At 38.2% G+C, this 16,500-nt stretch overlaps 1 protein-coding gene across 1 annotated transcript in view; it reads right to left on the reverse strand.

The window, feature by feature from the left end:
* Positions 1-16,500, reverse strand: part of TNIP3 (TNFAIP3 interacting protein 3) — a 57,555-nt gene that overhangs the window by 17,525 nt on the left and 23,530 nt on the right. The window contains exons 4-9 of the mRNA XM_061993823.1: positions 14,407-14,493; positions 12,763-12,849; positions 11,661-11,726; positions 10,629-10,760; positions 6,450-6,578; positions 869-985 (exon numbers count right to left, since the gene is read on the reverse strand). Coding sequence (XP_061849807.1) covers positions 869-985; positions 6,450-6,578; positions 10,629-10,760; positions 11,661-11,726; positions 12,763-12,849; positions 14,407-14,493 — 618 coding nt within the window. The remainder of the gene's footprint in view (positions 1-868; positions 986-6,449; positions 6,579-10,628; positions 10,761-11,660; positions 11,727-12,762; positions 12,850-14,406; positions 14,494-16,500) is intronic.

Consider the following 16,500-nt stretch of genomic DNA (forward strand, 5'->3'; position numbering starts at 1 on the left):
CATTCATAAAATTGATACCCCAGGAGAATTCTGAAAAAAAAATGGTTTACTCTATTTTATTGTGTAGAATGAAATAACTCATTACTGCACAATCAAGTGCAGGGTTTTATTCTCTAGCATGTGGCAAGCATTATATTGGAGAGCAAAATCTGGCTCTGCTGTCAAACGTGACAGAAACAAGTATTTTATTCCCATTGAATAAAATTCCCATTCTGATCACATCCATTTGTGTGTCAATAATGTTAACCCTAACACTATCCAGGATGACAGAACTGAAATGTAAACTTATCTGAAAAGTATCAAGTTTTTAAAAAGATTCTTTCACATGGAAAGAAAAATAGTGCATCAAGCACTTGACTGCTCAGAACAAAGATTTTACAAAATAAACCTCTTTAGTGGTTGGTATGCAGGTTAGCAATGCAAATATTTTGCCTCACGCTATGAAAAATTGCAGTGCCAACACTTTAGTTTTCTGAGACTAGGATTCTTAAACAAGTCACTAAGATTTCGACGTCTGAGAAAAAAAGGAGAAGACAAAATCAGTAACTCGTGAAGTTTAGCATCCCCTCTGTATAAAATTCAGCCCCTAGCAGAGATCTAGCAGGGCGCCTTCAAGAGTCAGGAAAGCCATTCTGCTGCTTCAAGTCCTACACCAGTCCTTGCCCCAGTCCTTTGCAAGGACTATTTCATTTCATGGACACTGCTGTGATGACAGTATCTTAGGAAACACCATTTGAATGAGCTACGGCTAAACTGGTTCTTCCTTTCAAAAGTTCAACATAGCTTGTCTACCGGGCACAGTCCGTGGGAGAGAGGGCAAAATTATTCTTTATGAAATCCATCCAAGCTTACTTCCAGCTGTTCTCACCTGCTGTCTGAGAACTTCAAGTTGGGTTCTCATATCTTCGAGGTTGTTCCTGTCACACTTCTCCGAAGGATTCTCAAGAACAGGTGAGTGTTGCTTTTTCAACACATCCAGAAGGGCCTGCAATGTCAAACAACAAAATTACTAATCAGAGATTCGTCACATTTAAAAATCCTTTGAAATTCTTGGAATGTTTACTCTCTAAACAAACAGATGAAATGACAGCATCATTTAGGGGACTATGCTTTTTACTTACAACTATAATCAATATTTACTTATGGAAATCACAGCTGAATATTTCATTCAGAAACACCGTTTCCCTGTGCAATTCAGAATTTGAGAAAAAGATGTCTAAACTCAGTTGAGACTAAAAACAGGCTAACAAAAAAATACCCAGAACACAAAAGCAATATTGAAAGATGGCCTAAAAGTGTGACTACAGTAAAGTCTGACTGAAACATTTTTTGTGCTAAGAGTACAAATTTCTTCAACTGGAACCAAAGTAAATTGTGTTTGAGAAGAAGTTATGTAGTCTCCAAAGCTTGTCACTAGAGGGAGTTCCACACTACACTAGTAACACTCTAAGTAAAATTCTACCATAGGTTTTGTTTATTTTTAACAGTATTATATATACAGTTTGTCCTTGGACTGGAATACCTTTTAAAGAATGTTTATCCCTTCAATCTATAAATAGATACCACAGTTAAATGTATATATATTATTATTGCTCTAGCACAAATACTTCCCATTCAGTACTTTTCAATGTCTCTCACATGATATGCACCCAGCTAACTTCATTCATTTTAGAAAGTTCAATTCCTGCCAACAATCCCCAACTCTCTCTGCTGGCCACACTCCACTCATACCATAAGCAGAGAAGGGTAGATAATTTGGAGGCAGAAGAGGCATAGGGAGAAAGCCAGGCAGAAGAACCACAGAATCACAGAATCATTACGATTGGAAAAGACTTTTAAGACCATCAAGTCCAACCACTAACCTCACACTGCCAGGTCCATCACTAAACTAAATCATATCCCTCAGCACCTCATCTATGTGTCTTTCGAATATCTCTAGAGATGGTGACTCCACCACCTCCCTGGGCAGCCTGTTCCAATGTTTAATAACCCTCTCGGTGAAAAAGTTCTTCCTAATGTCCAATCTAAACCTCTCCTGGCACAACTTGAGGCCATTTCCTTGTGTCCTATTATTCATTACTAGAGAGAAGAGATCAATGTCTCACTTCACTACAGCTCCCCTTCAGGTAGTTGAAGAGAGTGATCACACCTCCTCTCAGTCTCCTCTAAGCTAAACATCCTCAGCTGCTCCTCATAAGACTTGTTCTCTAGACCCTTCACCAGCTTTGTTGTCTGTCTCTGGACACGCTCCAGCACCTCAATGTCGTTCTTGTAGTGAGGGGCCCAGAACTGAACACAATATTCAAGGTGTGGTCTTGCCAGTACCGAGTACAGGGGGCACAATCACTTCCTTGGTCCTGATGGTCACACTGTTTCTGATACAAGCCAGGATGCCATTGGCCTTTTTGGCCACCTGGGCACATTGCTGGCTCATATTCAGGTAGCCAACACCTCCAGGCCCTTTTCTGTTGGACAGTTTTCCAGACACTCTGCCACAAGCCTGTTTCGTTGCCTGGGGTTATTGTGGCCCAAGCGCCAGACCCGGCCTTGATGTACCTCATGTGATTGGCCTCAGCCCATCACTCCAGCCTGTCCAAGTCCCTCTGAAGAGTCTTCCTGCCTTCAAGGAAATCTACACATACACCCGGCTTGGTGTAATCAGCAAATTTATTGAGGGTACACTTGATTCCCTCATCCAGGTCATCGATAAAGTTGTTAAACAAAACAGTTCAGAGAACTCCATTCACTATAACTTTCTGGGCTCAACCATCCACCCAGTTTTCCATCCAGCTCAGAGTAGGTCAATCTAAGCCGTAGGCAGCCAGTTTCTCTGGAAGGACGCTATGGGAGACTGTGTCAAAGGCCTTACTAAAGTAACTCAAGGATCGGTATTATCAAAAGGCCAACAAAATAAACAAAAAAACCCCCTCACTTTCTGTGGAAAGCATAGAAGAGAAAAGGTAGGTTTATCTGATGAGCTACTGTCCCTAAGAACTGTGCAGAACTGACGTTAGTATAATAGTGGCAAAGTGCCATGTCAATACATAAGTAAAGTTGAACATAAACATGGGAGGATGAAGATACAGATAGCTTACTGATGAATCCTCATTTCACCCCTTTGAGCCGCTGCTGAGTGCCTTGAACAAATAGTAAAACAAATAATAAAAACCAACTTTGACAGATAAAAAAACAAGTTTAGATTGGGCATAGATTACCAGCAGCAGTAAGAGGCAGTGGAGTCTGACAGTATCGCAGTATATATGATATGTCCTCTGGCTGACTGCAACCCATATATATCCTTTCTCAGGCATGTGGTTGGTTAAGCATACTGCTGAGGACAGAGACAAGGGAAATATTTTCCTTTCAAAATTCCCATCATTATGAACTGACAAAATGTGGGGCTGTTTTAGAGTCATTTATGGAAGAAATTAAGATATTAATGTTGCAATGGTTTAAAAAACTAGTATGAATAAAATGATCACAAGACACTCAAACTTTAAAGTAAATAATCTATTTTAAACGTGAAACTAAGATTTGTAATTTCAAATTAGTAAATCTGAGAAATGACAAAGAATTTCCAGGCACTTTCAGTAATTGATTCTGTATGCAATTTTTTTCAGGTAATTTTTACTTCATTACGAGTCAAAGTGTAAAAAAAAAACCCCAACCAAATCACTCCCCTACCCTCCCAGAAAATCCACTCTCAAGGAAGCTGGGAAAAAACAAACAAACAACACTCCAAGAGATACCTAGATGAATAATTTCAAGAAAAGTTAAAATTCCTTTAGGAACTGGAGAACAGATTTCACTTCAACAAATCATAGAATCATAGAATGGTAGATGTTGGAAGGGACCTTTAGAGATCATCTAGTCGAACCCCCATGCAGAAGCAGGTTCATCTAGATCAAGTCGCATAGGAATACGTCCAGGCAAGTCTTGAAGACCTCCAAAGAAGGAGACTCCGCAACCAATGCTACTACTTTTGGTAGTTTTCAGATTACAGAGTAGGGTAAGAGAGACAGTCATACTAAGTTGTATGTTAGAAAACATACATTTCTTAGAAAAGAAATTAAACTATAAAATACATACATATAATTATATTTCTTTTTCAACAAAAAAATGAGTACAAGGAGAAAGGCATTACACAGATAAGCAAGACTAAAAGACAATATTTCCAATAAGGAGAATAATGTAGGGTATCATGGCAGTATCAGGATGGCTAACAGCAAGAAAGTTGAACCAGTGTGAAGAAGCTCACAGAGTTGAACTGAGCTTTAAGTTACTGTGGTTTTCAATAACATTCATTCATAAATAGTGAGAAATGGAACTTGAATTTGCAAGACAAGCAGCATAGAGGTTTTCTGAATTTTTCAATACCAAAAATGGAACTGAAAAATAACTACCTTGGTTGCCAAAACTATGAAAAGAATAAGTGATCCATGACCTAGAAACCTCTTAACCTAATCTCAACAGTATATTAGGCTTGGGAGGAACTGTTGAAAAGAATTACCTTATAGTAGTGGTGAATGGGATTTAGTAAAACACTCTTTAGTCTAATGTCTTTCATACAAACCAGATTTTATCAGGGGAAAAAACAACAAATATTATTAACCTGTGTTTAAATAACAAATGATTTTTCATAACTTTGCTGTAAATCAGAAATTTGGCTTATACTTGAACTACATGCTGAATAAGGAAACAGCCACAGGAAAGCCAATAATCTTGGGATATAGCATTACAAACCACTATGGCATTGCAGCATTGCTTTCAAGCTGCTGACATCAAAGCAAGATCAGATCAGACTCTATACTTGGGCATGCTGGATGATTGGTTCAAAGCTGAATGAAGCCAAAAGTAAAAAGGTCAATGTACTCAAAGTAAAATGGTAATGTACTTTGAAACAAGCAGTAGTGTCTTTCAGAAACTGAGAACTAAGCAGTTTAAAATGACAGATGAAAAAACATGCTTATTAGTAGGCATAATTTTATTTTAAAGGACCAAAACAGCTGGGTCAGCTTAGCTAAACCGTCCTGTAATGAAAGCAAAAGTGCTTTCTATAGCTATAGGAAAAGAGCAAGTGGCCCTGAAAGCAATTGTATTTTCACTGGAGGACAGTTCTGCTTCAGGAACAGGACAGATCTACTTCACACAAGTAGCAAAGCAGATCTGCTTGACACTTACTATCAGAAGAAAAATGAATATCATGTGGTCAGAATAAACTCAGCCCAATTGAAACAGATGAAAGCATCTAATGAAAAAAGGGTTGTAGTTCCAGAAAAACCTTCCAACAGAAGCACCATAGAAAGAGTTTATACGTTTTTAAGGAAAAAGACATTTTATTTCAGAGAATTTGTAAGAACTTCAAGTCACTGAACCTGCAATAACAAGGAACTAGACTTAAAAGGAAACAGAGCACCCTTCTAGTCTTACATGATTCATGATGTGAGATTTGAAGGAAGCAAATACACAGAAAAATCAGTAAATTACTCGTGGGCAAGTGTGTTATACGAAATTGATGTTTCCTTTAAAAGAATAGTCTACTTACCCATCTTAGTTCTGATTCCATCATAAGACAGTAAAATAAAACATTGATTAAGTTGTTTTACAAACAAGACCTTGAATGAAAGTTACACTGGGGCTTTGAGCAAGTCCTGGCAATGCATTTCAAAAGGAGATAGATATCATATATCGTCTCAGATTTTGTAATATGGAAACATTATTTTTTGCCTTGACTTTCGCATATTGTGGCCTTTTAGTTTGTGTATCACTTATATTTACACAGCAATGGTTATTGCAGAGCACTTCCTCAGGAAATGTTTGTGGTTCACCATGAAATACAAAATTGTTAGAAAACATCCCTTGCTTAATGTGACCTTTTGATTAAATAAAGTTAAATTTATTACTTTCCCACAGTTAGAAAAAATTCAAACCCATTTAGATATTTTACATCAATTTCATCAATGAGACATATATAGACATAATACTTGGATGTACAAATATATATATATATGTATATGTATATAAAAAGTAAGACAAGAGCATGTCTCAAACACAGAATATATGTAAAACCACAGGTTTTAATCTGTCTGAATATGTTTCTCTGGAAGCATAAAAGTTCATCTTTATGCCATTTCTCGTTTGTTCTAAGGAGGGAGAATGAAGAAGGAGCTTAGATATGACATGTAGAGAGGTTTGACAAGAAAAGTCACAGATTCTCTTAACTTTCCTCTTTACAATGCAACTTTACTACCTGCCAAGAACAGAACGTACAAGTATTAGCTACAGTTCTTGTTTCCGCAGTTCCTGAATGGTGATCATGAGTTTGCCACCACAAACAGGTTGTTCACCCAGGAATGAAAAGATAGGCATCTGGTAGCATGACTGCTTGATAACAGAAGACTTAGAATTAAAGGAAGATGTCGTGGTCAGTGGCTCACTCTTGTTCATACCTTATTGAGACGACTTATTTCACACTCATAGTGTTCTTTCTTTCTGATCATTGAGGCATTCTTCTGCTTCAGGAGTTTGTTCTCTTCCTTCATTTCATGGAGAGCTTCACTAAGGACCTTTGCTTCTTTCTGGGATGTAAAAATACAGAAACGCTGCTGAAATGCAGCTGGAATCATTTTCCAGAACAATTTTTAGAATATCTGCTGTCTGGCAGATGTGCTGCATTTTTGTTGTCCCAAACACAGCTGGGAAGGGAGGCAACAGGAAGGCAGATGGTTAGTAAAACCCATATATGATAAAGTCTGTTGGAATTGTTTTGACCACTCACCATATGATGAGACAGAGACAATATACCAGACTAAATCCCAGGTCTCTACAGTCTACAGTTTCACAAAGGCGTGAAAAAGCTGGCAGTCCAAGCAGAGGAGTACAGTACAGATTTCCAAAGCTACGTAACTCTTATACACAGGTATAGCCAGGCCTAAATGCTGGTGAAGTGATAGTTATTCCCAGTGTCATACAACATACAACATTGAAGACAAAGCCAGGTCTTAGTATCACAGTCTGAGGACTTATTCCACTTCATGAGAGACTGAGGCGGGTCTCAGTTTGCTCAAGAATTATGAAGCTACCAACCAAGGCTTAAAAATCTCCGTTCTCTGACTCCATCACAGCTGTTCACTTGAGCTTGACCCTGCCTACTATGTGTGTCTACACTGTTGCCACCCCAGCAAACTACCAGGAAAATGTCTCCACTTGCAGCAGGATTTACACACTAGTCTTTCAAGATGGTATATAGGAATTCTTAGGACAAATTTGTCAAAGTTTAAGTTTGATTCTCTTCTATCACTTTCAGCTTGGCTATTTTCAAGTTACAGTGAGGGGAGCTAAGATCTGAATCAGACTCTGATGCAAATGGTATTGGTTGAGCTTCTCCTGCAGGGCAATAAACCCCTCACTAGCCCGCTTTAGCCAAAGTGTCTTAGACCAAAGCTGTTTAGCCCTATGAAACAGAATGGCCTGTTCTACAGGGAAAAAAAGAAAAAGAAAGTATTTCTGTTTTTCTTCTGAATCTGCTTTATGTGATCAATAATTAGATTCAACAACCACACATACAGGACTCCACTTCTGTTTCTGTGCAACGGTCATATCTCTGTGAACTCAGCTACTAGGCATTTGTGATTTGGGCTCACGAGAAGTGTGTTGCCACCGAAGAACATTCTCGAGAAACAGTTGCTTACACATGCAGTACCTTTATTTTCTTTTGTTCCAAGTTCGTTGGAACATTTTGTTTTCTCAAAACAACTGAGCAAGATTAGCACAGTATCTCTGCATTAAGTATAGAAACTCAACCAGGAGCTAGTCGAAGCTAAGATGTGCAGGTATGTATGTAAGATATTAGAGAGAAGCAAATCACTTAAATCCATATAGACTTTTACTATAGTCTTTTCCTAGCTCCTAGCACACATATCAAAGGCTGATACCTTCAGGAACGTCACCATTTATAACTGAAGATTTCCAGGTTGTTCAGGTATTTGAAACATCTGAATTCTTACATCTTAGTACTTCTTATTGAACATGGAATCTTAGGTGTTATGGCACCTAGACTTTCAAGTGAGTAGGCTGGTCTTTGATTCTTGTCTATGAGTTTGTAGTCATGCCCAGAAAGAAAAACAACAAAAAAATAACTATCTCCCAGTCAGTCAGTTTCCCTCTGTGGGCCAGGGAGGGCATGGGGACAGATAGAGCTCACAGTATTGCTCTGTGAGAACCACACTTCCAGGTTCTTTTAAATAAATAAATAAATAAAATCTCTGTAAAATAGCAGTGGCATGTGATCTGTCTCAGGGTTGTTTGTTGCTGCTGGTTCTGCTAAATAGCTCAGCAGAGCACCTAGAGAACTGCCACTTTGAGTAAACAAATTTAAAAGGTACTGTCAGGCTGCTGGACTAGACAAGCAAGTAGAGAACCAATATCTTATCGCTTTGCTCTGGCAATTGCTTTGTACAAACCATCCCAGCTCTGTGGCTACAGAAGGTAAATAAAAAATATAAAAGAAAGGGTTGTTACTTTGAGGGAAAAAAAAAAAAAAGAAAAAAGACATACACACACATATATATATACATACACATGTAAAATCAAATGCAAGTATGAGGAAGGTTAGTTGCTGCAGGAAATAAAACAAAATAAACAGCATAAAGCCAATATCAGGAGGTTGGGACATCTCTTTTTTCAACAGTAGCTGGCAACAGGACAAGGGGTAATGGGATGAAGCGGAAACACAAAAAGTTCCACTTAAATATAAGAAAAAACTATTTCACTGTGAAGGTGAGGGATTCCTGGCACAGGCTGCCCAGAGGGGTTGTGGAGTCTCCTTCTCTGGAGTCTTCAAGACCCACCTGGACGCATTCCTGTGTGACCTGATCTAGGTAAACCTGCTTCTGCAGGGGGGTTGGACTAGATGACCTCTAAATGTCCCTTCCAATCCCTACCATTCTATGATTTTATGAATCTATGAAAATCTAATCACAACAGATCTGTCAGCTTGGGCCTATACTACATCTTCTCACGTGATTTCAAGCTGAACTCGTCTTTATTCATTTTCTGAATCATTCCCTGGTTTCTTCTTCACCCTGCCCCATGGACAGCATAGGACAATTTTAGTTGGCAGAGCTGTTATGAGTGTCGCAATCCACATTGCTCATTCAAAAATCTCTACTTTAGTAGCTACAACTGAAAAGATATAGATCTCCTGCACCCCTATATGACATCCAAAATTCAGAGTAAATACAGGCACTTATTGGCTGAGTATAACATTTGTAAAGAAATTGATGATCTAAGGCTGAATTTCCATGCAGATTAACCTGCTCCCCTGTAAGAGACTCTTTGATGATACTGTCAATTAGTTCATTACACATGTTTGTAGTAAAAAACCTGTGAGAGTGTACTGCTTAACTTTTCAAAAAGGTAGCTAGGGCTATCACAGCTATCCTATCTTATGGGCAGGTAGTAAAAATGTTAGTAACATGAACAGGAAGATGGACTTCCTCCTACTGAATCCACACTCAGAGCAAACACAGGTAGTGATTCAGATAGTACATAACAACAAAGTTTGCTTTAAAACATTTAAATGATCCTACTGGCTGGAAATTAAGTATGTGCTAAAGACCATACTTTAATTGACAAGTAAGATGAATGTTCTGCTTATGAAGATAAAAGCTTAGGCTTTACATTTCTTTCCCTGCAGCAGCTCCCTTATATCTTACCTGAGCCTGGAAGTGATGTGACTGCCATTTGTTTCCAGGTTTGTTTCATGTTACCAAGAAAATGAAAAAGTCCAACTTCAGGCATCAGAGCAGCATCCAGAAACTCTTACAAGAGATTATGAAGTGTATGATACCAAGAAGCAGAATGAGAATAGAAGTCACCACTCTGTGGTACTTGTAAAATGGGTCACAAAGCTTTGTGTATATGTTGAACATATTTAGGCCAATCACTCAGGTTGGAGATTTTACCATGGTGAGAGTTCAGCTTCGGAATCTAACTTTAGATGAGAATACCTACACATAGCCAGTGCATATGAAGCCCTGAGAGAGATGCCCAGCCACCCACAGGGTGAGGTAAACTTTGCCCTAGAGTGACTGACTAATCAGCTCAGGCACTTTCAGCCCTAATAACAGTACTGATTTCATCACAAAAATTTTTGGGGAGCTGAGATAGCCAGCACATATATGAAAGTCTATATTGTCAATACAAAAATGTGAGTGTCTGGAGATGAATTAATTCCTTCAAGCATTTATTGCCAAGCAGTTTGTGTAACATCTGCAATGATCCTATTCCATTTGAAATCACTATAGCATTTTCAAAGAAATTCACCCTGAAATGAACAACAAGAAATCTCTGCAGTATTCATATCAATCTGCTCTTTACTCCCCCATGCACACTAATACTGAGCTCTCTGACAGTTACTATTGAAATGAGTCTCTCTATATATAGTTTCTGATCAGACAATGATCACCCACTGCCTTGTGTGCAATATTGAAAAGCACCCAAAGCTACAATCTCATCTCACAGCTGTATGACAACCTACACCCTGCCACTTGTAAGCAGAGCAAGAGGAAAGGCAAGACAGAGTTCAACGCTGATCATCAATAGGGTAACAGAGTGCACCCTCCTACCGTTTCCTGCAACAGCCTCTCTCCACCCAGGGCTCGCAACCTCTCATCTTCTGGATGCTGTTGATGTCTTTTCTCCTCCAGCTCACCGAGTCTCCTCTCTGCTACATCCAGTTTTGCTTTCATTTCTGCCAGCTGAAAAGCAAGTAATAGACCATGGTGGGCTGTCTGGGGATCCTGAAAGGCACAGCATCTTGAGGTTGACTTCAAACACTTTCAGCTCTCAGCAGATTGGTGTAAAGGGGTGGATCTGATTGCGTGTGAAGTCTCCAGCCACTGACTCTCCTATCCCCATCTCCAAGCTCTGCTATTCTGTCTGTAGTGAAGACTTTTAACAATCCAGAGAGGATTCTCTGTGTTGACCCAGTTGGGTCTTGGGCTATTTTTCTGCCAAAGGAGAGTTAACACGGGTCTGTCCATCCAAAGGAATTTTCCATTTTAGTGGGGTTTTTTTTATCTTTGGCAATTTGGATTCCCTCAGCAATGCTGCACACCCAAAAGATCCAGTCAGAGGCATAAAACAGTCCCATATTAAATGAGGAAGATCCATTGAAATTCCTCTTCTCTTTGTGTGTGGGGAAATCTAAGAATTTATCCAGATCTCAGTAAATCTTTCAGGAAATATTAGACAGAAAACTTTCCTGATAAACACATGAGGTCATTCCACAACCTTCCTTTTCACAGAGGGAAACAGGAGATGAGATGTGTCAGTCATTGAAATCAACTTGGTTTTTGGAATACCAGGCAAAATTGTAAGCAGTCTGCTTCATTAGGCAGCTGAGTATAATGTCTGCAGCAAAGATGTCAGCCACAAGCAAAGAATGAAAGCTATGCCAATGGGATCTTGGAAAAAAAAATAAATTACAAGTATTTATTTACAATTCTTTTTTTAATGAAGAGTTTGTACAGAGCAGTTTCTCAAAAACAAAAAAGTCTCTCTGCTTATAGAAGTTAGCATTCAAAGAAATTATAAGCACCGGCTTAACTATCACCAGGTGGCACACATATTCCAACAGAAGCAGTCAGTATCGTTACCTGTTTTTCATAAAGCTGTTTCATATTTCTAAAATGATGATCCCATTGTTTGTTCACCTCCAGAAGCTGTAAATAGCAGGAAGTCATGGTAAATAACTCCTATTTCAACACTGCTAATAAATGAAAAATAGACTGTCATTCTAATCCTCCAGCTATGACTGTTCACATCCTCATTATCTTACAGTTCAGTTCAGAATAAAAGCAAGTTTAAGGTTTGACAAGTTCTATAGTCCATCTGCCAGTGCTTTAGTATTTCAGTTAAAGTATATGAACATTCAGGAAACAACATTCAAGAAACATGAAAATATTGAATAAAGTACAGGTGAATCATTTGCAACACTATACAAATCTCAAGCTGCAACTCCTAATGGCCAAAGGACTCTCTTGTTAGTTTCTAGAGGGTCTCTGACTTCCAACAAGGGCAGACTTCTATTGACTGCAATTACTACTGGGTGCAAACCCTATTTGCCCTTCTCGCTACCACACATCTGAAGTCAGTGTGCATGAATTTTTAATGGAGATGGCCAATTATGTGCCTTTGAAGCACTCTGCTTTGTAGGATATAGGATTACTCTTTAGGATGCTCAGCAAAAGAAGGCTTCCAGTTTACTGCTACCTGTGATGAAGACACCACTGGTTACTACTCATGGCAGTTCCCTGACCTTTACATTAGTAATCATTATGAAAATTTGCCATTTGTATCATATAAATCTCCGGTCTCCTAGATTCACAGCCATGTTACCATAAGTCACCACTTGTTTTTAGGAACACTTCTCCAAATATAACTCTGCTTAGCTTGGTAGAGAGAAGTAGTATTATAGGAAGTAGTTTAAACATAATTTTAAGAGCTTGCACACTTTGGGTTGTGAAGAAATGCAAAGCAGTAAGTCTCCACATAGAAACTGTCTCAAAAGAGCACAGGATGAGATTCCAACAGGAAAAATAATGGCCTTGCTGGATTAGTGGGTAAAATCAACTGCACCATAAACAGAGTAACAGTGATAATACATTAAGTGATTTCCTCTCCCAAGCATAATACTGATACTGTGATGCCTAACTTAGAGGTTATATCTGTAAAGGTTAAGGGTAAGCTTAAGATCACCTCTCGTCTCTGTCTTTCCAGTGAGAGGATCTGTTGTTGCAGAGAATTGGCCGATACGGTCTTTTTGGTCAGTAATCCATGCCTTGACTGCAAAAAACACATATTCAAAAATGAATGTTTTCAGTATCCTCTCTTCAAATCAAGATTGTGGTATAAAACTCTCATCTACCTTCTCATGTAAACAAACTGAAACAGTAACATTTTCTTATATTGTGCACTTTTATTTCAGCACCTATACACCAGCTGACAACAGATTTCGAAATGTACATCTGCTTTAACCCTGCTTAGCCTGTGTTTTAATTGAAGCATTATACACATGAAATAAAATTATGTCTATTTGTACCATCTGAGACACAGAACACAAAATGGGATTTTAATTGTCCTGCAGATGGTAGTACAAACAAGTATGACAAGCCACAAAAGTTGAGCACAAGTTGAAGTGGGCATAAGAAAATAATTTACAAGAACTAGAATAATTAGTAGTATTGCCCCTGGTAAGTGCTTGTAGGCCCAAGGTAATAAACTTTAGCACAATGGGTTCAAAATAAGCAATACAGAAAACAAATAGGCCATTTGGAGAAATTAGGAAATTTGTATTCAGCTGTTCCATTTTTTGAAGTGTGGAGTTTTGCCCATGCAGGACAACAGCAGCTAAATCCTCATTGTTATAATGGCAATGTTGTATATCATAATTTCCAAGAAGTTTCTACAGACTGTCATGAAAACAACGTGTGATCTATTAGTGAAATATATATAGTTGTCTCTATATCTCAAGGGAACTGTACTAGAAAAAAAAAATACATGTTCATAAAAATAAAATGTATTATGTTCAGGGATTTTTTTTTTAATTCTCAAGTAATATATGAGAAACCAGAATAAACCTATGAGCACTTCTGAGGGTCTTAAATCTCCTGAAAGAAATTAATATTCTTTAGTTAGAGAATATAATGCCAAATACCAATGAAGAAGATGAAAGAATCAAAATCAAAGAACAGTTTTGTTATGTCCTTTCACAAGCAAAAACCCTGACCACATATTTGCCCCATGGCCAGTCCTGCTGAGCTCTTATGTGGAACAGTTAACTTCCACGCCAGAGAATGATAAATCTCTCTTCTTGTAGAATAGTTCATCTAACAAAGTATCTGAAGCAATTACCAGGCAGTCAATGGATTTACTCACCTGTTGAATGATTTTCAGTATCTGGGTCTTAGGGATGTCTTTCAGTGCGTATTTAAGAGTCTTATCGAAATGAGTAAGACAACTCACAAACCCAACAGCTATATATACACTTGGCACAGATGACCCAAATACTGTTCACAGAAGCTGTAGGGTCTCAAAAATAAATTTATTTCTGCCCTTTGTATAACAACAAATTAAAATGACCATATTCTTTTAGGGACAAAAAAATCAAAACTAGAGAAAGTCTTCTTTCCAAGAATGCTGTATCCAAAACGAGTTCTAACATGTCCTTCCACCCTTCAACAGTGTAAATCATTCAGATGGAATCTACATCAAATCTTTTCGAACAAAAAAAAGAGCCTGTAACTGTCAATCTACAAAGTGACATGCATGATACCTGCACCAGCTCAAGCTGTTGCTGTTAATCAGACAGCATTTCAGAAGACGGTCAAAGAAATCACTTACTTCTGGTGGGTCTGCGGTGGCTTCCATGTCACTCACACCTGCCCATGTGCATTCAAGATGGCCTCGAGCCTTTGTTTCCCTACAAGTCTTTGGAAGAAGAGCAAAGAAACAGATATATGTTGGCTAAAAGAACAGGAGTGTTGCATTAAGACCCAGAAGATTTGCAAGTGCTGCCTGTGGAAGCAGTTGAGGTTCAGAAATAAGCAGTGGAATGTTGATTTTAACCTTTTCCTCCTTCCTGGCTGGGGCTTCCCAGAAAGACTGAAGCACACTGCCTATGAGTAATAAGTCAGGCAAGGAAGTACTCTGCTTAGTGTGCATATAAATCATAATCAACTGGACAGTTCACCCTGAGAGAGGAAGTTGCATGTATAAGGGAAGGAAGGGTACTTTTTTTCGGTAAATAAGAGGCCAGGGTTTTCTATCCCTGCTTCCAACTGTAAAAAGGATTTACGTAAGTATGACAAGTATTAGATGACACTAAGACAGTGTGAACTATCATGATAGAAAAACTAGTAAGTCATGCTTATAAAGGGGTAATAGTGGAATCTGTTAACAGCTATAGGGAAGAGCATACCCATACAAACCCCAAGATGTTTAGGGGTAAAGCATAATTGGAAAATTGATTTACTTTCCCTGAAGAAAGGCTGCACAAAGAGGAAAAAAGACAGGTGTTGTTATTCTTCTCCTAAAGACATGATACTTGTAGTTTAATACTTACCTTACCTAAGCATGAATGCAGCTTCAAGCTACTCAAGTTTTTCCTAGAGTACCCAAGGTATTCAACACTTTAAAGTTGTCTGTTAGTCTCCCATTTGGAAAAAGAGGTTAATCTTACCAAGTTAAATTCACAGGAAAGTGTAACAAAGTGTAACAAAGAAAAAGGTTCCATAGACCTCATATACAAAATCAGGGTGAAACAGAAAAGTACACAGTGTTGTCATTTTTAATCTTGGAATTCTGGATAATGATGGATTTGTGAAATGAAAGAAAAATAACTTTCCTTACTGTGGAAAGATCTCTGGGTCTGAGCTTTAGAAAAGGAATAGGATGAAAAAAAAATCACAAGAAAACAGGGAAGTTTCTCTGAGTAGAGAGATACAAACTTGGTAACCTCTTGCAGTGTAACTGCCTTTGACTTCTCCATAAACACATGTAAAACCACATCATAATCTGCAGTGGATGGAGCTGTGTTACTCTTTATAGGCTCCTTGAAATATAAAGGTATACATGCCTCTATCCATCTGAGGCCCATCATATTTTAGACAATGAGGGTAAGTAACTTAACATTCTCTTTTCATCTATTTCTCATCTCTTATGACTTCCACTCTTTCTCCAAAAGTCACTTCCTTTGCACGTTCCTTCTATCCATGACAAATGAGGAGATAAAATAACATTACTCCTGCTGCTGGGCTGTGACATTTAATGGTAGCATCAACCACAATGAATACAAGTAAACTTTTCTTTATATTTGAATATAGTTCAAGTAAACATGGAAAATAAGGAGAGAAACGGAGCAGTTTGCTCTCCAGATGAGCAGGTGAAGTTTAGTCGCTTAAGAAAATTAAGTAACTACAACAAGAATGATTACTTTTTGTCTTTGGAGAGCTGATCAAGTTTTGGATCTTCCTAGAAGAGCAGCTGATAATTTCTATGTGTATTATAAAAATACTTCTTTTATGTCTGTGTAAGTCCTTTGTTCCTCTATTATAGTAACTGATCAAAACGTGATTAAGTGTATTAAGAAAAATTACTTGCACCTGCAAGTTTGACTGACAATCTGAAAACTTCCATAATGTCTTGAATAATAATTTAAAACATTTACATTCTCTTAATCAACACTGACTCTTAGTAAGACCTTTACCCAACTTTCTCCCACTCTTTACCCTTCTTTTTTTCTTCCCAATCATACTCACATGCTTGGCCTACAAAGCATCATCCTCAGCATTTATGGTTTTTATCCATGCTACAGGCAACAGTGACAGTAGAAAATTGGCCATGCACTTTTCAAAATATTCATCAGGCAGCTCTGATCATTATGATGGAAAGTACCTGCTTTACCTTTCATTTTTGTTTGCAGCTGTCTTGTATTAC

The sequence above is a fragment of the Colius striatus genome, chromosome 3, assembly GCF_028858725.1.
Source record: "Colius striatus isolate bColStr4 chromosome 3, bColStr4.1.hap1, whole genome shotgun sequence".
In the NCBI taxonomy this organism is placed as follows: domain Eukaryota; kingdom Metazoa; phylum Chordata; class Aves; order Coliiformes; family Coliidae; genus Colius; species Colius striatus.